Raw genomic sequence first — 19,759 nt, 5'->3', positions numbered from 1 at the left:
AATTTTAATATTATTATTAATAATATAATATATTACATTTTAAAAAATTTCTTACACTGAATATTGAAAGTCTGTATTATTTTAAATGCATAATACTGGATATTTATTGCTTGAATGATAGATATGGGTATTTATGCTCTTATTATAATATAGGAAAATATATTATTATTTTTATTATATTATAGTATAATATAATATACTATAATATTGCATTACACATTAATTATTATTATAATAACAGTTTAAAATGATCATTATTATTAATAAAATTATATAATATGAAAACTTTAAAAATGTATTATACTGAATATTGAACGTCCGTATTATTTTAAATGTATAATACTGGATATTTATTGTTTGAATGATAGATATAGGTATTTATGCTCTTATTATAGAATAATATACTATACTATAACATTGCACTACACTTTAACAGCTTCAAATGATCATTATTATTAATAACATTAAAATTTAGAAAATGTGTTATACTGAATATTTTTTGGTTAATGCTCAATAGATCGACACCCCAGCAGAATGTAATTTCCAAATATGACTTGCATCTGCATCCTATTGCATTGATATTAAACTAAGGACTGACTGAGAAACACGGGATTCATGCAAACGCTTCGTGAGCTCAAGAGAGCTTCGGTCAGTCGTTGGAGAGCAGATGAAGTCACCTGCGAGGCTCATTTCTGTGGACACACGGTCGATGGTGAGCACGTCTCCGTCGTCACAGGCCTCGATGAAGAACTTCTCAGGAGTCGTGTGTCTGTCATTACATCCAACAATACAGTAACATTCACTCCTCACGTCCGTATTACGCTGCAATAACCAGCGCTCATGCAACACTGTTCTAATTTAGGCCTTGATTTGTTTTTTTTAAGACCCACAGAAACCAATATTTACCATAATGTACCGCACACATGTGTATTATACTGTAAGTACGTTTTATTATTTTTTGCACCCTCAGATTCCAGATTTTCAAATAGTTGTATCTCGGCCAAATATTATACAAACCATACATCACTGGAAAGCTTATTTATTCATCTTTCAGATGATGCATACATCTCAATTTTGAAAAATTGACCCTTATGACTGGTTTTGTGCTCCAGGGTCACAAATGTATATTTGTTGCTAGTTTTGTGGCACTTAAAAATCATTTGAAAATTTAATTTCAATCCTCAAAGCGAATTTCTTAAAATTCTTGAAATTTTATATTGATTAAACTCCCTTATTTTATTGATTTTTTTTATTATTTATAATAATAAATATTATACTACATATATTCTCATAAACATATGATGTATTTCTAAAACTTCAGATGATATTAAGAATGAATGTAATAAAAAAACTAATCATTTAAAAGATTTAAGATTTAACTTTCATATCATTTTCCATAGCATTTACATCAAACTCTTCAAAATAGGGGCCATAATTAATAAATTCAAATATTTATATTTCATCATATATTTTTTAATATAGAAATCATCTCTATATAGTGACATTTTGTGTAAATTTCTTGCAATTTATATCGACTAACCTCCCTTGTGTGTGTTTATTTCTTTTTTTATAATTTGCTTTTACATTTTTCTGTATTTATTATTAGTTCTAATGATAGCAAACATTATATCTATTATTTTATATATATTATTTTCTGTATGATTTTGGCATTTATTTATTTTTATAATTTGCTTTACATTTTTATGTATTTATTATTAGTTATAATGACAACAAATATTATATCTATTATTTTATATATATTATTGTCTGTCTGATTTTGACATTTATTTATTTTTATTAATTTGCTTTTACATTTTTATGTATGTATTATTAGTTATAATGACAACAAATATTATATCTATTATTTTATATATATTATTGTCTGTATGATTTTGGCATTTATTTATTTTTTATAATTTGCTTTTACATTTTTCTGTATTTATTATTAGTTATAATGACAACAAATATTATATCTATTATTTTATATATATTATTGTCTGTATGATTTTGGCATTTATTTATTTTTTATAATTTGCTTTTACATTTTTCTGTATTTATTATTAGTTATAATGACAACAAATATTATATCTATTATTTTATATATATTATTGTCTGTATGATTTTGGCATTTATTTATTTTTTATAATTTGCTTTATACATTTTTATGTATTTATTATTAGTTATAATGACAACAAATATTATATCTATTATTTTATATATATTATTTTCTGTATGATTTTGGCATGGCACCAAGAGAACAAGAGGAAGCTGAATTAATGTTAAAGGGTTACACTACAGTGCTGCCACAAATGCTGTCTAGGTAGGCAGCTCACTAGGTTTTGAGACACAGCCGCAGACTTCAGCGAGCTCTCCTCGATTAATCTAATCGATAATAAAATTTACTAGTATTACTATCCTTGTGGGGACATTTGGTCCCCATAACGTGATAAATACCAGGTACACACACACTCACACACACACTCACACTCACAAACAAAAAATGCTCCAAACGTTTTTTTAAATTAACTTAAAAAAACGGTGCCAAGGACTCAAAACGAACCGAATGAGCCGGTTCAAATAACTGTCGAAGGTTGCCAAGGATTCAAAATGAACCGAATGAGCCGGTTCAAATAACTGTCGAAGTTTGCCAAGGATTGTTGAGTACTCAAAACGAACCGAATGAGCCCGGTTCAAATAACCGTCGAAGTTTGCAGAGGACTCAAAACGAACCGAATGAGCCGGTTCAAATAACCGTCGATGTTTGCCGAGGATTGCTGAGGACTCAAAACGACCCGAATGAGCCGGTTCAAATAACCGTCGAAGTTTGCCGAGGATTCAAAACGAACCGAATGAGCCGGTTCAAATAACCATCGAAGGTTGCCGAGGATTGCCGAGGACCCAAAACGAACCGAATGAGGCCGGTTCAAATAACCGTCGAAGTTTGCAGAGGACTGAAAACGAACCGAATGAGGCCGGTTCAAATAACCGTCGAAGTTTGCAGAGGACTGAAAACGAACCGAATGAGGCCGGTTCAAATAACCGTCGAAGTTTGCAGAGGACTGAAAACGAACCGAATGAGGCCGGTTCAAATAACCGTCGAAGTTTGCAGAGGACTGAAAACGAACCGAATGAGGCCGGTTCAAATAACCGTCGAAGTTTGCAGAGGACTGAAAACGAACCGAATGAGGCCGGTTCAAATAACCGTCGAAGTTTGCAGAGGACTGAAAACGAACCGAATGAGGCCGGTTCAAATAACCGTCGAAGTTTGCAGAGGACTGAAAACGAACCGAATGAGGCCGGTTCAAATAACCGTCGAAGTTTGCAGAGGACTGAAAACGAACCGAATGAGGCCGGTTCAAATAACCGTCGAAGTTTGCAGAGGACTGAAAACGAACCGAATGAGGCCGGTTCAAATAACCGTCGAAGTTTGCAGAGGACTGAAAACGAACCGAATGAGGCCGGTTCAAATAACCGTCGAAGTTTGCAGAGGACTGAAAACGAACCGAATGAGGCCGGTTCAAATAACCGTCGAAGTTTGCAGAGGACTGAAAACGAACCGAATGAGGCCGGTTCAAATAACCGTCGAAGTTTGCAGAGGACTGAAAACGAACCGAATGAGGCCGGTTCAAATAACCGTCGAAGTTTGCAGAGGACTGAAAACGAACCGAATGAGGCCGGTTCAAATAACCGTCGAAGTTTGCAGAGGACTGAAAACGAACCGAATGAGGCCGGTTCAAATAACCGTCGAAGTTTGCAGAGGACTGAAAACGAACCGAATGAGGCCGGTTCAAATAACCGTCGAAGTTTGCAGAGGACTGAAAACGAACCGAATGAGGCCGGTTCAAATAACCGTCGAAGTTTGCAGAGGACTGAAAACGAACCGAATGAGGCCGGTTCAAATAACCGTCGAAGTTTGCAGAGGACTGAAAACGAACCGAATGAGGCCGGTTCAAATAACCGTCGAAGTTTGCAGAGGACTGAAAACGAACCGAATGAGGCCGGTTCAAATAACCGTCGAAGTTTGCAGAGGACTGAAAACGAACCGAATGAGGCCGGTTCAAATAACCGTCGAAGTTTGCAGAGGACTGAAAACGAACCGAATGAGGCCGGTTCAAATAACCGTCGAAGTTTGCAGAGGACTGAAAACGAACCGAATGAGGCCGGTTCAAATAACCGTCGAAGTTTGCAGAGGACTGAAAACGAACCGAATGAGGCCGGTTCAAATAACCGTCGAAGTTTGCAGAGGACTGAAAACGAACCGAATGAGGCCGGTTCAAATAACCGTCGAAGTTTGCAGAGGACTGAAAACGAACCGAATGAGGCCGGTTCAAATAACCGTCGAAGTTTGCAGAGGACTGAAAACGAACCGAATGAGGCCGGTTCAAATAACCGTCGAAGTTTGCAGAGGACTGAAAACGAACCGAATGAGGCCGGTTCAAATAACCGTCGAAGTTTGCAGAGGACTGAAAACGAACCGAATGAGGCCGGTTCAAATAACCGTCGAAGTTTGCAGAGGACTGAAAACGAACCGAATGAGGCCGGTTCAAATAACCGTCGAAGTTTGCAGAGGACTGAAAACGAACCGAATGAGGCCGGTTCAAATAACCGTCGAAGTTTGCAGAGGACTGAAAACGAACCGAATGAGGCCGGTTCAAATAACCGTCGAAGTTTGCAGAGGACTGAAAACGAACCGAATGAGGCCGGTTCAAATAACCGTCGAAGTTTGCAGAGGACTGAAAACGAACCGAATGAGGCCGGTTCAAATAACCGTCGAAGTTTGCAGAGGACTGAAAACGAACCGAATGAGGCCGGTTCAAATAACCGTCGAAGTTTGCAGAGGACTGAAAACGAACCGAATGAGGCCGGTTCAAATAACCGTCGAAGTTTGCAGAGGACTGAAAACGAACCGAATGAGGCCGGTTCAAATAACCGTCGAAGTTTGCAGAGGACTGAAAACGAACCGAATGAGGCCGGTTCAAATAACCGTCGAAGTTTGCAGAGGACTGAAAACGAACCGAATGAGGCCGGTTCAAATAACCGTCGAAGTTTGCAGAGGACTGAAAACGAACCGAATGAGGCCGGTTCAAATAACCGTCGAAGTTTGCAGAGGACTGAAAACGAACCGAATGAGGCCGGTTCAAATAACCGTCGAAGTTTGCAGAGGACTGAAAACGAACCGAATGAGGCCGGTTCAAATAACCGTCGAAGTTTGCAGAGGACTGAAAACGAACCGAATGAGGCCGGTTCAAATAACCGTCGAAGTTTGCAGAGGACTGAAAACGAACCGAATGAGGCCGGTTCAAATAACCGTCGAAGTTTGCAGAGGACTGAAAACGAACCGAATGAGGCCGGTTCAAATAACCGTCGAAGTTTGCAGAGGACTGAAAACGAACCGAATGAGGCCGGTTCAAATAACCGTCGAAGTTTGCAGAGGACTGAAAACGAACCGAATGAGGCCGGTTCAAATAACCGTCGAAGTTTGCAGAGGACTGAAAACGAACCGAATGAGGCCGGTTCAAATAACCGTCGAAGTTTGCAGAGGACTGAAAACGAACCGAATGAGGCCGGTTCAAATAACCGTCGAAGTTTGCAGAGGACTGAAAACGAACCGAATGAGGCCGGTTCAAATAACCGTCGAAGTTTGCAGAGGACTGAAAACGAACCGAATGAGGCCGGTTCAAATAACCGTCGAAGTTTGCAGAGGACTGAAAACGAACCGAATGAGGCCGGTTCAAATAACCGTCGAAGTTTGCAGAGGACTGAAAACGAACCGAATGAGGCCGGTTCAAATAACCGTCGAAGTTTGCAGAGGACTGAAAACGAACCGAATGAGGCCGGTTCAAATAACCGTCGAAGTTTGCAGAGGACTGAAAACGAACCGAATGAGGCCGGTTCAAATAACCGTCGAAGTTTGCAGAGGACTGAAAACGAACCGAATGAGGCCGGTTCAAATAACCGTCGAAGTTTGCAGAGGACTGAAAACGAACCGAATGAGGCCGGTTCAAATAACCGTCGAAGTTTGCAGAGGACTGAAAACGAACCGAATGAGGCCGGTTCAAATAACCGTCGAAGTTTGCAGAGGACTGAAAACGAACCGAATGAGGCCGGTTCAAATAACCGTCGAAGTTTGCAGAGGACTGAAAACGAACCGAATGAGGCCGGTTCAAATAACCGTCGAAGTTTGCAGAGGACTGAAAACGAACCGAATGAGGCCGGTTCAAATAACTGTCGAAGTTTGCCGAGGATTGCCGAGTACTCAAAACGAACCGAATGAGCCCGGTTCAAATAACCGTCGAAGTTGGCAGAGGACTCAAAATGAACCGAATGAGCCGGTTCAAATAACCATCGAAGTTTGCTGAGGATTGCCGAGGACTCAAAATGAAACGAATGAGCCGGTTCAAATAACCGTTGAAGGTTGCCGAGTAATCAAAACGAACCGAATGAGCCGGTTCAAATAACCGTTGAAGGTTGCCGAGGATTCAAAATGAACCGAATGAGCCGGTTCAAATAACCGTCAAAGTTTGCAGAGGATTGCCGAGGATTCTGACAAGCGAGTTGCACTGCATGTGTATCCCCGAGGACTTGAACGAGCCTGATGCGTAAAGTTTTATTGATAACAAACAAAATATAGGCAACTGGAGATATGCTTATGAATCATTTTATTAAAAAGCCCCGGATTTTTATTAAAACATGGCAAAACCTGAATTTTAGCACGGTTTATTGTGCATGCAGATCATGTTTTAAGTTGTTTAAGCGAAATCAAGGAGTTTATAAGACAGGTTTATTCTTTCTTTATACTTTTTGAATGTTTCAATGATACAACATGGCATGGAGTTGTTAGAAAAGAAATGCGTAGTGACGTCACTGCTTGATGACGTCAGGAACCGATGAATCAGCTTTTTGAACTGGTTCAATGAGCCGAACTGTCCAAAAAGAACCGGTTCGCGGAAATGAATCGGACTTTGCATTACTAACGCACACTTCACGCGCGCGCCTCTGCAAAGCCCTTCAGTTCCTGGATGTTTGGGGCCCCGGAGACCCCTGTGCTGTGAATTCAGATAAAACCAGCTACTGTTTGGTGAATCACGTAGAGAAGCATTAAAATATCTCTGAACTTTGTCCAGACTGATCTTCATTCCGTTATTTTTTTTTTTTTGATGAAAAAGGTAAAAAAGCTACATCATATATTATATAAATATTAATATATAACATATTATACAAATATTAATTGCGTCTTAGCAATATATCAACAAAAATGCAGTTAATCTTTATATAATTTATCATTATAAAATGTTTATGAGCGATTTGTTGGTTTTACTGCATTCATACAATATAAACATGTTGACATCTCCAAGCTTCAATTTACATTTTCTCAATATTATTTTAACACTTGTAAAGAAGGGAGTCAACAAATATCTGTTAAAGTTTATAAAATGTAAATTTGTAAAGTTATCTGTTTATAAAGTTTTAGCTTTATAAAAAAAAAAGTGGCCCATTTTAGCTGATGGACTAGCAACTAAACGGTCTTGAAAACTTAATTGAATATATAAAAGTATTTATTTATTTTCATTTGGACTAGCAGCTACACAAAAATATAGAAAATCTTGAAGATATAATTCAGGCTGCCAAAATTTTATTATTATTATTATTATTGATTTTATTCAGTTATTATTATTAAATTATGTTTTCAGATTACAAACGTTTAGCTGTAATAATAAATATTATTATTATTATTATTTTACTTATTTATTTATTTGGACTAGCAGCTACACAAAAATATTGAACATCTTGAAGATATAATTCAGGCTGCCAAAATTATTATTATTATTTTACTTATTTATTTATTTGGACTAGCAGCTACACAAAAATATTGAACATCTTGAAGATATAATTCAGGCTGCCAAAATTATTATTATTATTTTACTTATTTATTTATTTGGACTAGCAGCTACACAAAAATATTGAACATCTTGAAGATATAATTCAGGCTGCCAAAATTATTATTATTATTTTACTTATTTATTTATTTGGACTAGCAGCTACACAAAAATATTGAACATCTTGAAGATATAATTCAGGCTGCCAAAATTATTATTATTATTTTTTATTATTATTATTATTATTTATTTTTTATTTTTTTTGACTAGCAGCTACACAAAAATGTTGAAAATCTTGAAGATAAAATTCAGGGTGCCAAATTATTATTATTATTATTATTTTATTTATTTATTTATTTGGACTAGCAGCTACACAAAAATGTTGAAAATCTTGAAGATAAAATTCAGGGTGCCAAATTATTATTATTATTATTATTTTATTTATTTATTTATTTGGACTAGCAGCTACACAAAAATGTTGAAAATCTTGAAGATAAAATTCAGGGTGCCAAATTATTATTATTATTATTATTTTATTTATTTATTTATTTGGACTAGCAGCTACACAAAAATGTTGAAAATCTTGAAGATAAAATTCAGGGTGCCAAATTATTATTATTATTATTATTTTATTTATTTATTTATTTGGACTAGCAGCTACACAAAAATGTTGAAAATCTTGAAGATAAAATTCAGGGTGCCAAATTATTATTATTATTATTATTTTATTTATTTATTTATTTGGACTAGCAGCTACACAAAAATGTTGAAAATCTTGAAGATAAAATTCAGGGTGCCAAATTATTATTATTATTATTATTTTATTTATTTATTTATTTGGACTAGCAGCTACACAAAAATGTTGAAAATCTTGAAGATAAAATTCAGGGTGCCAAATTATTATTATTATTATTATTTTATTTATTTATTTATTTGGACTAGCAGCTACACAAAAATGTTGAAAATCTTGAAGATAAAATTCAGGGTGCCAAATTATTATTATTATTATTATTTTATTTATTTATTTATTTGGACTAGCAGCTACACAAAAATGTTGAAAATCTTGAAGATAAAATTCAGGGTGCCAAATTATTATTATTATTATTATTTTATTTATTTATTTATTTGGACTAGCAGCTACACAAAAATGTTGAAAATCTTGAAGATAAAATTCAGGGTGCCAAATTATTATTATTATTATTATTTTATTTATTTATTTATTTGGACTAGCAGCTACACAAAAATGTTGAAAATCTTGAAGATAAAATTCAGGGTGCCAAATTATTATTATTATTATTATTTTATTTATTTATTTATTTGGACTAGCAGCTACACAAAAATGTTGAAAATCTTGAAGATAAAATTCAGGGTGCCAAATTATTATTATTATTATTATTTTATTTATTTATTTATTTGGACTAGCAGCTACACAAAAATGTTGAAAATCTTGAAGATAAAATTCAGGGTGCCAAATTATTATTATTATTATTATTTTATTTATTTATTTATTTGGACTAGCAGCTACACAAAAATGTTGAAAATCTTGAAGATAAAATTCAGGGTGCCAAATTATTATTATTATTATTATTTTATTTATTTATTTATTTGGACTAGCAGCTACACAAAAATGTTGAAAATCTTGAAGATAAAATTCAGGGTGCCAAATTATTATTATTATTATTATTTTATTTATTTATTTATTTGGACTAGCAGCTACACAAAAATGTTGAAAATCTTGAAGATAAAATTCAGGGTGCCAAATTATTATTATTATTATTATTTTATTTATTTATTTATTTGGACTAGCAGCTACACAAAAATGTTGAAAATCTTGAAGATAAAATTCAGGGTGCCAAATTATTATTATTATTATTATTTTATTTATTTATTTATTTGGACTAGCAGCTACACAAAAATGTTGAAAATCTTGAAGATAAAATTCAGGGTGCCAAATTATTATTATTATTATTATTTTATTTATTTATTTATTTGGACTAGCAGCTACACAAAAATGTTGAAAATCTTGAAGATAAAATTCAGGGTGCCAAATTATTATTATTATTATTATTTTATTTATTTATTTATTTGGACTAGCAGCTACACAAAAATGTTGAAAATCTTGAAGATAAAATTCAGGGTGCCAAATTATTATTATTATTATTATTTTATTTATTTATTTATTTGGACTAGCAGCTACACAAAAATGTTGAAAATCTTGAAGATAAAATTCAGGGTGCCAAATTATTATTATTATTATTATTTTATTTATTTATTTATTTGGACTAGCAGCTACACAAAAATGTTGAAAATCTTGAAGATAAAATTCAGGGTGCCAAATTATTATTATTATTATTATTTTATTTATTTATTTATTTGGACTAGCAGCTACACAAAAATGTTGAAAATCTTGAAGATAAAATTCAGGGTGCCAAATTATTATTATTATTATTATTTTATTTATTTATTTATTTGGACTAGCAGCTACACAAAAATGTTGAAAATCTTGAAGATAAAATTCAGGGTGCCAAATTATTATTATTATTATTATTAATTATTATTTTATTAATTTATTTTAATTTGGACTAGCAGCTACACAAAAATATTGAACATCTTGAAGACATAATTAGGACTAGCAGCTACACAAAAATATTGAACATCTTGAAGATATAATTCAGGCTGCCAAAATATTATTATTATTATTGATTGTATGCAGTTATTTTTTATTAAATTCTGAAGTTTTCAGATTACAAACGTTTAGCTGAAACTAATTTCAGAAACAAAGTTATTTTTTGCACATCAATTATGTTTCTTCATCCATTTTAAATAAAAACACACACTTTGGAGTCTGAATAAAATCTCCTTTGTTGCCTGTTCGACTGATCAGACCCTCGGCTGATGTCAAGCCACTTGCTTCAGTATTTTCAGCTCGTTCATTTCAAGCCACAGTTTATGGTTATTGTTATTTTCCTCCGATTTACTTCTGTCTCTGATAAAAGCACAAGAATTAGAACCAGACGTGACTCTGATGTTATCAATGGGACCCTTGCAGATGAATGTAAGAAAACAACGTCCAAAACAGTGAATTTGTTAATAAAAAAGTCTTTATTCCCTTCTTAAAAGTAAAATATAATGCATAAAAATGAAGAACGGATAACATAAACAGAGTGGCAGATGAATCAGTGTATTTGCTCTTGATTATATTAATAGCACTGATTGACAGCTCAGGAAAACGAGCTCTAGAGCTTCATATATAACGCTATATATTACAGGACGGTTTAATCGCAGTCATCTCTGCATATGAAAAGTGGGAAACGAAAGCATTGTTAAAGGGTTAGTTCACCCAAAAATGAAAATTAGCCCATAAATTACTCACCCTCAAGGTGAGTTATGATTTATAACATTATGATTTATAACTCCGACTGGATTCGTCTGAAAGAAGAAAGTCATATACACCTAGGATGCATTGATGCAATTTTCATTTTTGGGTGAACTAACCCTTTAACACAGAAGGAAACACCACTCTTCATCTTTAATTGGTCGCGTGGTGGACGTTTAGCCACGGCTTTTTCCAAAGATTCGCAAAATGTATAAAAAGATCTGAATGATGTCCAGGTACAGGTTGAGCGCGGCGAAGACATGTTCCTCGGGACTCAGGGACAGAGTCTTGTTCCCGAGAAGCAGCTGCGCGTCCACGGCCAAGAACTGCAACACAATCAGACGCTATTTCATTCATTCTGATGCATACGAGACCAAACAAACTTCCACCAACTTCCCAAACGTTTTTTGGCTTGAAGTACCCCTGAGATTTTAAGCTATTATCAAATGCATTTAACAATACATTTACAAACAAAATATTTTTAAGTAAGTGTTTTTATTATATATTTTAATAATACATTATTTACTGAAAATTATAATTTATCACATTTTTGTTTTTTTGAATGATTTATTTTAATAATAAATTATTTATTTATTTGACATTATAATTTAATACATTTTTAGTATTCAGTATTCAGTGTTTTTGTTGTAAAATAATATATTAACAATAATTTATTTATTTATTTTACATCATAATGTAACATTTCAGTGTTTATTTAAATTGTAAAATTATTGATTTCAATAATAATATAAATAATCAATTATTTATTTATCTTGCATTATAATGGAATACATTTTTAGTACGTTTTATTTTGATTGTTTTTTATTTATTGTAATAATAATTCATTTATTTTATTTTACATTATAACTGAATACATTGTTAGTAATGTTTTATTTTTATTGTTTTTTAAATTATTTATTTTAATAATAAACCATTTATTTACTACTTTTACATTATGATTTAGTATATTTTAGTAATGTTTTATTTTGCTTGTTTAGTAATTATTTTAATAATATGTTATTCATTTATTTATTTTACATTGATTTAATACATTTCAGTAGTTTTCTTTTGTTTGTTAAATTACTTATTTTAATAAATTATTTTACATCATAATTTAATACATTTTTACTATTCTTTTTAAATGATTTATTTATTATTTTTATTTTACATTTTGATTCAATACATTTGTGTTTATTTTATTTTAATTAATTTAAATGTATCTGTTTCAATAATAATATAAATAATAAATTACGTATTTATCTTGCATTATAATGGAATACATTTTTAGTAAGAGTTTTATTTTGATTGTTTTTTATTTATTGTAATAATAATTAATTAATTTTATTTTACATTATAACTGAATACATTGTTAGTAATGTTGACAAGTGTTCAAGATGGCGCCGAGCATGGCAGCCGTGTTGCGAGCTCCGAGAAAACTCTGCAGTTTTTCGTTTGTTTTACTTGTTATTTTGTTGTTCTACGTGTTGGATGTTGTTAGTATAACTGTCTACGATAGACACACGCTTTTAAACATTGGCTCCTACGTCGCGCAACGCAAACCGGACTTTGAGTTCTTGAACGCCGGCGCTCTGTTTACAGACACCGCATCAGAGCCCTTTGTCTGGGCCGCACGGTCGCGACCGAGGAAACGCCGCCGAAAAGGGGGAAGAGAGCCGGCATCCTTGTCAGACTCAGACGTCGTCCCCTCCGACCTCCTCTCCCAACCATTTTGGTGGCTAACGTTCTGTCACTGGACAACAAACTCTGTGAACTGCAGGCACGCATCTCATACCAACGAGAAACAAGGGACTGCTGCATTATTTGCCTCACAGAAACCTGGATGTCTGCAGAGGTTCCAGACTCAGCCATCGAGCTTACGGGGTTCTCCGTGCACCGCTCGGACAGAACAAAAGAGCTCACAGGGAAAAGCAGAGGTGGGGGCGTTTGTTTCTTTATCAACCGCTCGTGGTGTGATGAGAGGAACCTACACTCTATTAAATCCTTCTGCTCCCCTGATTTGGAATTTCATATGCTTCTGTGTCGACCATTTTGGCTACCGAGGGAATTTACAGCGATCATAATCACAGCTGTTTACATTCCCCCTCAAGCCAACACAGACCAGGCACTCAAGGAACTGTATGGGAATATAAGTGAGCAGGAAACCGCTTACCCAGATGCGGCGTTTATTGTTACGGGGGACTTTAACAAAGCCAACTTCAGAACAATAACTCCAAAATATTTTATAACGTTATAAACGTTAATAAAATATAACGTTACTGCGCTCTCTGCTGCTGTGCCAGATGTGAATAATGTTACTGATGCAGCTGTCCTGTTGTTGATGGCCCACTTAAAAGGATGATTACTATAACTGACACTTAGAAAAACTGTGTGGTTTGTGCCACACACTGCACTTTAACTCCAACAGTTCAATACTGGACTATACATACACACTGCATTTAAACACAATAATCTATCTGCTACCACTGGATACCGTCCAATGCACATCCATGACATTTTGCGTATCCAGTTAATGTATAATCTGTTGCACCTTCGCATATTTTGTGTATATATGTCTACATAATGTAGAATGTGTACATACTGTGTATAAATGTGTATTGCTAACTGCATGTACATACTGTGTATAATGTGTAGTGCTAACTGTAAGTATGTCTAATAGTACACTGTGTGTACTGACTATATGTATGTGCATATTGCACATTGTCATCTGTTGAGGTCTGTATGTTTATATGTAAATTGTTTCTGCACTGTCTGGAGCACGCTCCCAAGAATTTCACTCACCAAGGCACATGTGCTGTGGTGATGTGACAATAAAAGTGACTTTGACTTTGACTTTAATGTTTTATTTTGATTGTTTTTTTTAATTATTTATTTTAATAATAAACCATTTATTTACTCATTTAAATGTGTAGTAAAGTTTTATTTTGCTTGTTTAGTAATTATTTTAATAATATATTATTCATTTATTTATTTTACATTATGATTTAATAGATTTCAGTAGTTTTTTTGTTGTTTGCTAAATTACTTATTTTAACAATACATTATAATTAAATTTTGTTTTTACTATTTTTTTAAATTATTTATTTATGTATTATTTTCATTTTACATTTTGATTCAATACATTTTAGCAAGTGTTTTATTTTTATTGTTTTTATTTAAGAATTATTTATTTGAATTTTACATCTGTATGATTTAATTAATTTTGAGCTTTTAATCGACTGGTCTGAAGGAAGGTGTTGTAGCGAAGCGATGACTTACGCAGGTGAAGATCAGCGCTCCCAGCGACGCGTAGATGAGGTCCAGGATCCTGTTGTACAGGAAGATGCACAGGATCCCGAAGAACAGCACGACGATGAAGCAGACGAACAGCACGCCGTAACAGGAAGTGAAGTCATATCTGGTCTGTGATTGGACAGGAGACGTTTATTAATATCAGCTCATGTAGATGAGGGATGGGAATCATATCTCTTGTTCATTCCGATTCTTTTATTACTGAACAAGATGTTAGTCCATAACTAGAATTTAAGTACTGAACAATACAATAGAAATACTTTCAGCACTTTGTTCCCTTCACGTCAATGCAGGAGAGCAGGGTTATTATTGTTAACTAAAACTAAACTATCAAAAAACCTACATTCGCTACTAAGAATAAAATAACACTTAATTGAAATATGATATAGTTGGCAGTTAATTTAACTTGTACTAAAATCATTACAATTCATAAAAGATTTATATAAAAATAATAAAAGATATATTTATGAAGTCAGGGTTAACTAAAACCATAAAAAAAACTTTTTAATCACTTGAAATAAAAAATGTTAACTGAAATAAAATTAAATATGAAAAAACTCAAACTTCATTTATTTCAGCTAGTTGCCAAGGAAACATTTCTCATTTTCATTTTGTTTAACCTTAACTACTAAAATAACTAAAACTAAATAAACTAAACTTAAAATTTTTAACTAAAATAAAAAAATAATTAAAACTAATAAATAAAAATTTATAAAAATATTTAGATGAAATGACTAAATGACTAAAAATTACTAAAACTACAAATTAAATTACAGAAAAATAAATAAAATGGAAAAAATAATTCAATTCAAAATTAATAAAAACTATTTAGACATTTTGTTTAAAAAAATAAGAAAATTAAATGACTACTAAAAATTACTAAAAACTAGAAATTAAATTACAGAAAAATAAATAAATAAATAAAATGGAAAAATAATTCAATTCAAAATTAATAAAAACTATTTAGACATTTTGTTTAAAAAAATAAGAAAATTTAATTACTAAATTACTAAAAATTACTAAAACTAGAAATTAAATGAAAGAAAAATAAATAAATAAATAAAATGGAAAAATAATTCAATTCAAAATTAATAAAAACTATTTAGACATTTTGTTTAAAAAAATAAGAAAATTAAATTACTAAATTACTAGAAATTACTAAAACTACAAATTAAATTACAGAAAAATAAATTAAATGGAAAAATAATTCAATTCAAAATATTCACATAAATTATAAAAGTATATCGTTGATTAACACTGCGCAGATGTTTTCGACAATCTTTTGGTTGCAGCACTTTTATTAACATTGCAATTAAAGACAGAGAAATCCAACAGTTAATGAAAGTGTCTGGTTATTAAAACGTGAAGACGAGCGCTGACCTGCAGAGAGAAGACGATGACTGTAAAGCAGACCAGCACAGTGATGCCGATGGCCATCATCATGATATCAGTGTCGTAGAAGCTGGAGATCACGCCCACCATATAAGACATCGCTAGCGTCAGGATACTCTGAGACGCAAGAAACCGCGCGTCACAACACAGGAACGGAGCATTCAAAACGCTTTACATTTAAAGATGCTAAAATGAAAGATTCACCAGAGAAACGAGGTTCCACGGATGCGTCCTGCGAAACTCTCCGCAGCACAGGATCACTACGTAGGGCACTAGGAAGACAACATAGCCGACCCAGTAAGTCCAGGCATTCTGCATCACGAACAGCTTGACGTGAGGCTCGAAGGTGAAGACGGCCACGAAGCCGCAGGTCACTGCCAGCTGAAGACTCAAGACCGAAAACACCTGCAGCACCCAAACACAACTACATCAAAATTCACTGCTGGGTCTCAAACCAGCGCTATAAGAATTCACTACAACTACTAGAACGAAAAACTGTTTCTTTATATATATATATATATATATAAACCTTATTTTAAAATAACTAAAACTAAAATAAAAAATAATAAAAACTATTTAGACATAAAAAAACTAATAAAAATGACATAAACATACAAAATTTAAAATTTAAAAAAATCTAAAAATATTCAAACTTTTCTCATTTTGATTTAGCTTAACTTGATGTGCTAAAATAACTAAAACTAAAACTGGAATAAAAATAAATAAAAAATACACAGACGTGTTTAAAAAGAAAACTAATAAAAATGACAAATACGCCTGAAAATATTAATAAAACTCCAAATAAAATTAAAATGAAAAAAATAATAATAATTCAATCATTTCTAATTTTCATTTAGGTAAACTTGATGTACTTAAAACTAAAACTAAAAACTGAAATAAAAATGAATAAAAACTACATGAACATATTAAAAAAAGACTAATAAAATTACAAAAATATCTAAAAATATTACTAAAACTTTAATTAAAATTAGAATTAAAAAATCTACAAATATTCAAACGTTTCTCATTTTGATTTAGCTTAACTTGATGTGCTAAAATAACTAAAACTAAAACTGAAATAAAAATAAATAAAAACTACACAGACGTGTTTAAAAAGAAAACTAATAAAACCTCCACTAAAATTTAAATGAAAAAAGACAAAATTTTTATAATTCAAGCATTTCTAATTTTCATTTAGCTAAACTTGATGTACTTAAAACTAAAACTAAAAACTGAAATAAAAATGAATAAAAACTACATAGACATTAAAAAAAGACTAATAAAATGACAAAGATATCTAAAAAAATTACTAAGACTTTAATTTAAAATTAAAATAAAAAATCTAAATAAAAAAATCTAAAAATATTCAAACGTTTCTCATTTTGATTTAGTTTAACTTGATGTACTAAAATAACTAAAACTAAAACTGGAATAAAAATAAATAAAAACTACACAGACGTGTTTAAAAAGAAAACTAATAAAAATGACAAATGTGCCAAAAAATATTAATAAAACCTCAACTAAAATTAAAATGAAAAAAAAAGAATAATAATTCAAACATTTCTAATTTTCATTTAGCTAAACTTGACGTACTAAAACTAAAACTTTTAATAAAACTTTTAATAAAAACTACACAGACATATTAAAAAAAGACAAATAAAATGACAAAAATACCTAAAAATATTACTAAAACTTTAACTAAAATTAAAATGGAAACTAATAAAAATATTTCTCATTTTCATTTAGCTTAACTTGATGTACTAAAATAACTAACAATAAAAATGAAATAAAAATGAATAATAGCTACACAGACATAAATAAAAAAATAAAAACGACAAATGCCTAAAAACATTACTAAAACAAACTAAAAATTTAAATGAAAAATATCAAAATAAAACTACAAATTCATAAAAAAAAATAAAACCTATTCAGACATTTTTTTTAAATGATAAAAATGGTAAAAACGTCTAACAAAACAACTACAACTTTAATTAACATTTAAAAAAATCGAATTTTCTAATCAAAATATGCACGTAAACATGATGCTTTCCGATGAACTTGATGCTTGTTAAGAATCAGTTGAATCTTTTACTGGTTTGCTCTGCATCAGTGTTTACCTTCTGAATGAACAGTCTTCTGATGGCTTCATTATCGAGTCCAGAGCCGATGAACTGCTTGTTCTCATATTCTGGAGGAGGATCGCTGTGTCCCGGTTTATCCTCTTCTTTCACAAAACAAAACTTAGTTTCGAGCTTATTAACAAAGAGACGGCGGTAAAGTTAGTTTGACGTTTGACATCCATTAGACATTCGGGTTTTTTGCCAATTAAACTCTTTGCGGCTTTTATGTTTTGAGCCCAAACGAACTCAGATAGACATAAATATATGCCCTTTACGTTGCACAAGACTTAATTTCTAGGAATTAAAAAAAAATAAATTAACCATTTAAATGAATTAATTTAATTCATTTAAATGGTTAATTTATTTTTTTTTAATTCCTAGAAATTAAGCCTTGTGCAACATAAAGGGCATATATTTATGTCTATCTGAGTTAGTTTGGGCTCAAAACATAAAAGCTGCAAAGAGTTTAATTGGCAAAAAACCCGAATGTCTAATGAATGTCAAACGTCAAACTAACTTTACCGCCGTAACAAAGAGCATAGGTCAAACCTGCCACATGTGAGGCTGAATGTCTCACCGTAAGAAAGCGGCTGTTTGTACGGTCCACCGCGGTACGCTTCGGTGAAGTCAGGAGCTGCTGTAGGATAGGGATGCTGAGGATATCCGGAGCCTCCCTGTGATTCCCAAAAGCGGTGGGTGGAGCGGGTCTGACGACGACGGGAACGCCAGCATTATAAGGCGGCGGCGGCGGCGGCGGCGGCGGATTCACGCTGCTGAACTGAGGGGGGTTTTCCAAGCGAGTGTAGCCGCTTTTGTTTTGTGCCATGACTGATCTCAGTTCTGTGAAAAAAAAAATTAAAATTAAATTAAATTACAAAAAAAAAAAAATTATAATTATATACATTTATTCATTATATATATATATTTGACAAAAAAAATGTATTCTCAATTTATCCAGAATCTTGCAGCTCTAATATACATGTATGCATATTTATTTTCAAGCTATTTTTCAAATAAGGTTTTAATATTAAGTTAATATTAAGTAACTTACATACAACAAAGTCTGAAAATATATATAGCTGCTCATAAATGTTTTAAATGAGGAGCACAAGTGCATTTAATGCACTTCTGTAATTTAATTATCTCCAAGTATATGATGTGGTGTCTATATATTTATATATTTAACAATATATATATTTAAATTGTCTACATATTGCAAGATTTTCATTCAGTGAACTCTGAAGTGTTGATGCTCTTAGCCCGGTATAAATAAATAAATAAATAAATAAATAAAATACTATACGACTAAACATTTTACAGCATAACGATTAAAATGCATGTAGGCTACTATAAAATAAATGTCACTTTAAATAATTTTTTTTTATTTCTATGCCTTCCCAGGCCTCAAAATCGCCATTTTTATCATTCCCGAGCATTACTTCCCTCATAAAACATCAACAAAGTGGAGAAAAACTACAAAAAGCACTTGTAACACGACATAACGGTGCTTTACCGAGCAATGACGATAATATTAATATGACGTTATTCAATATGAATATATGACTAGCTATACACTCTTAAAAATAAAGGTGCTTCAAAAGGTTCTTCAAGCGATGTCATAGAAGAACCATTTTTGGTTCCACAAAGAACCATTCAGTCAAAGGTTCTTTAAAGAACCATCTCTT

The 19,759-nt window shown here is 32.0% G+C and overlaps 2 protein-coding genes across 2 annotated transcripts in view; both read right to left on the bottom strand.

Annotated features, from left to right (window-relative positions):
- LOC107659074 (phosphatidylinositide phosphatase SAC1-A-like) overlaps positions 1–925 on the bottom strand; it is a 28,809-nt gene extending 27,884 nt beyond the window's left edge. The window contains exons 1-2 of the mRNA XM_016447888.1: positions 917–925; positions 678–822 (exon numbers count right to left, since the gene is read on the bottom strand). Of these exons, the coding sequence (XP_016303374.1) occupies positions 678–822; positions 917–925 (154 nt within the window). The remainder of the gene's footprint in view (positions 1–677; positions 823–916) is intronic.
- A 10,427-nt stretch (positions 926–11,352) lies between these two features.
- Positions 11,353–18,805, bottom strand: LOC107659073 (protein lifeguard 1-like; the record flags this gene model as incomplete). The annotated part of the gene is made up of 6 exons (XM_016447886.1): positions 11,353–11,579; positions 14,530–14,673; positions 15,943–16,071; positions 16,159–16,359; positions 18,072–18,178; positions 18,652–18,805. Coding segments are annotated over 6 exons (885 nt in total), but the record flags the coding sequence as incomplete, so codon positions are not given.
- Positions 18,806–19,759: the final 954 nt, after the last annotated feature.

Source organism: Sinocyclocheilus anshuiensis, unplaced genomic scaffold, assembly GCF_001515605.1.
Source record: "Sinocyclocheilus anshuiensis isolate Anshui unplaced genomic scaffold, SAMN03320099.WGS_v1.1 scaffold411, whole genome shotgun sequence".
Taxonomy (NCBI): Eukaryota; Metazoa; Chordata; class Actinopteri; order Cypriniformes; family Cyprinidae; genus Sinocyclocheilus; species Sinocyclocheilus anshuiensis.
Note: the sequence above shows the minus strand (reverse complement) of the source record. Positions and strands in the feature narration are given on the sequence as shown.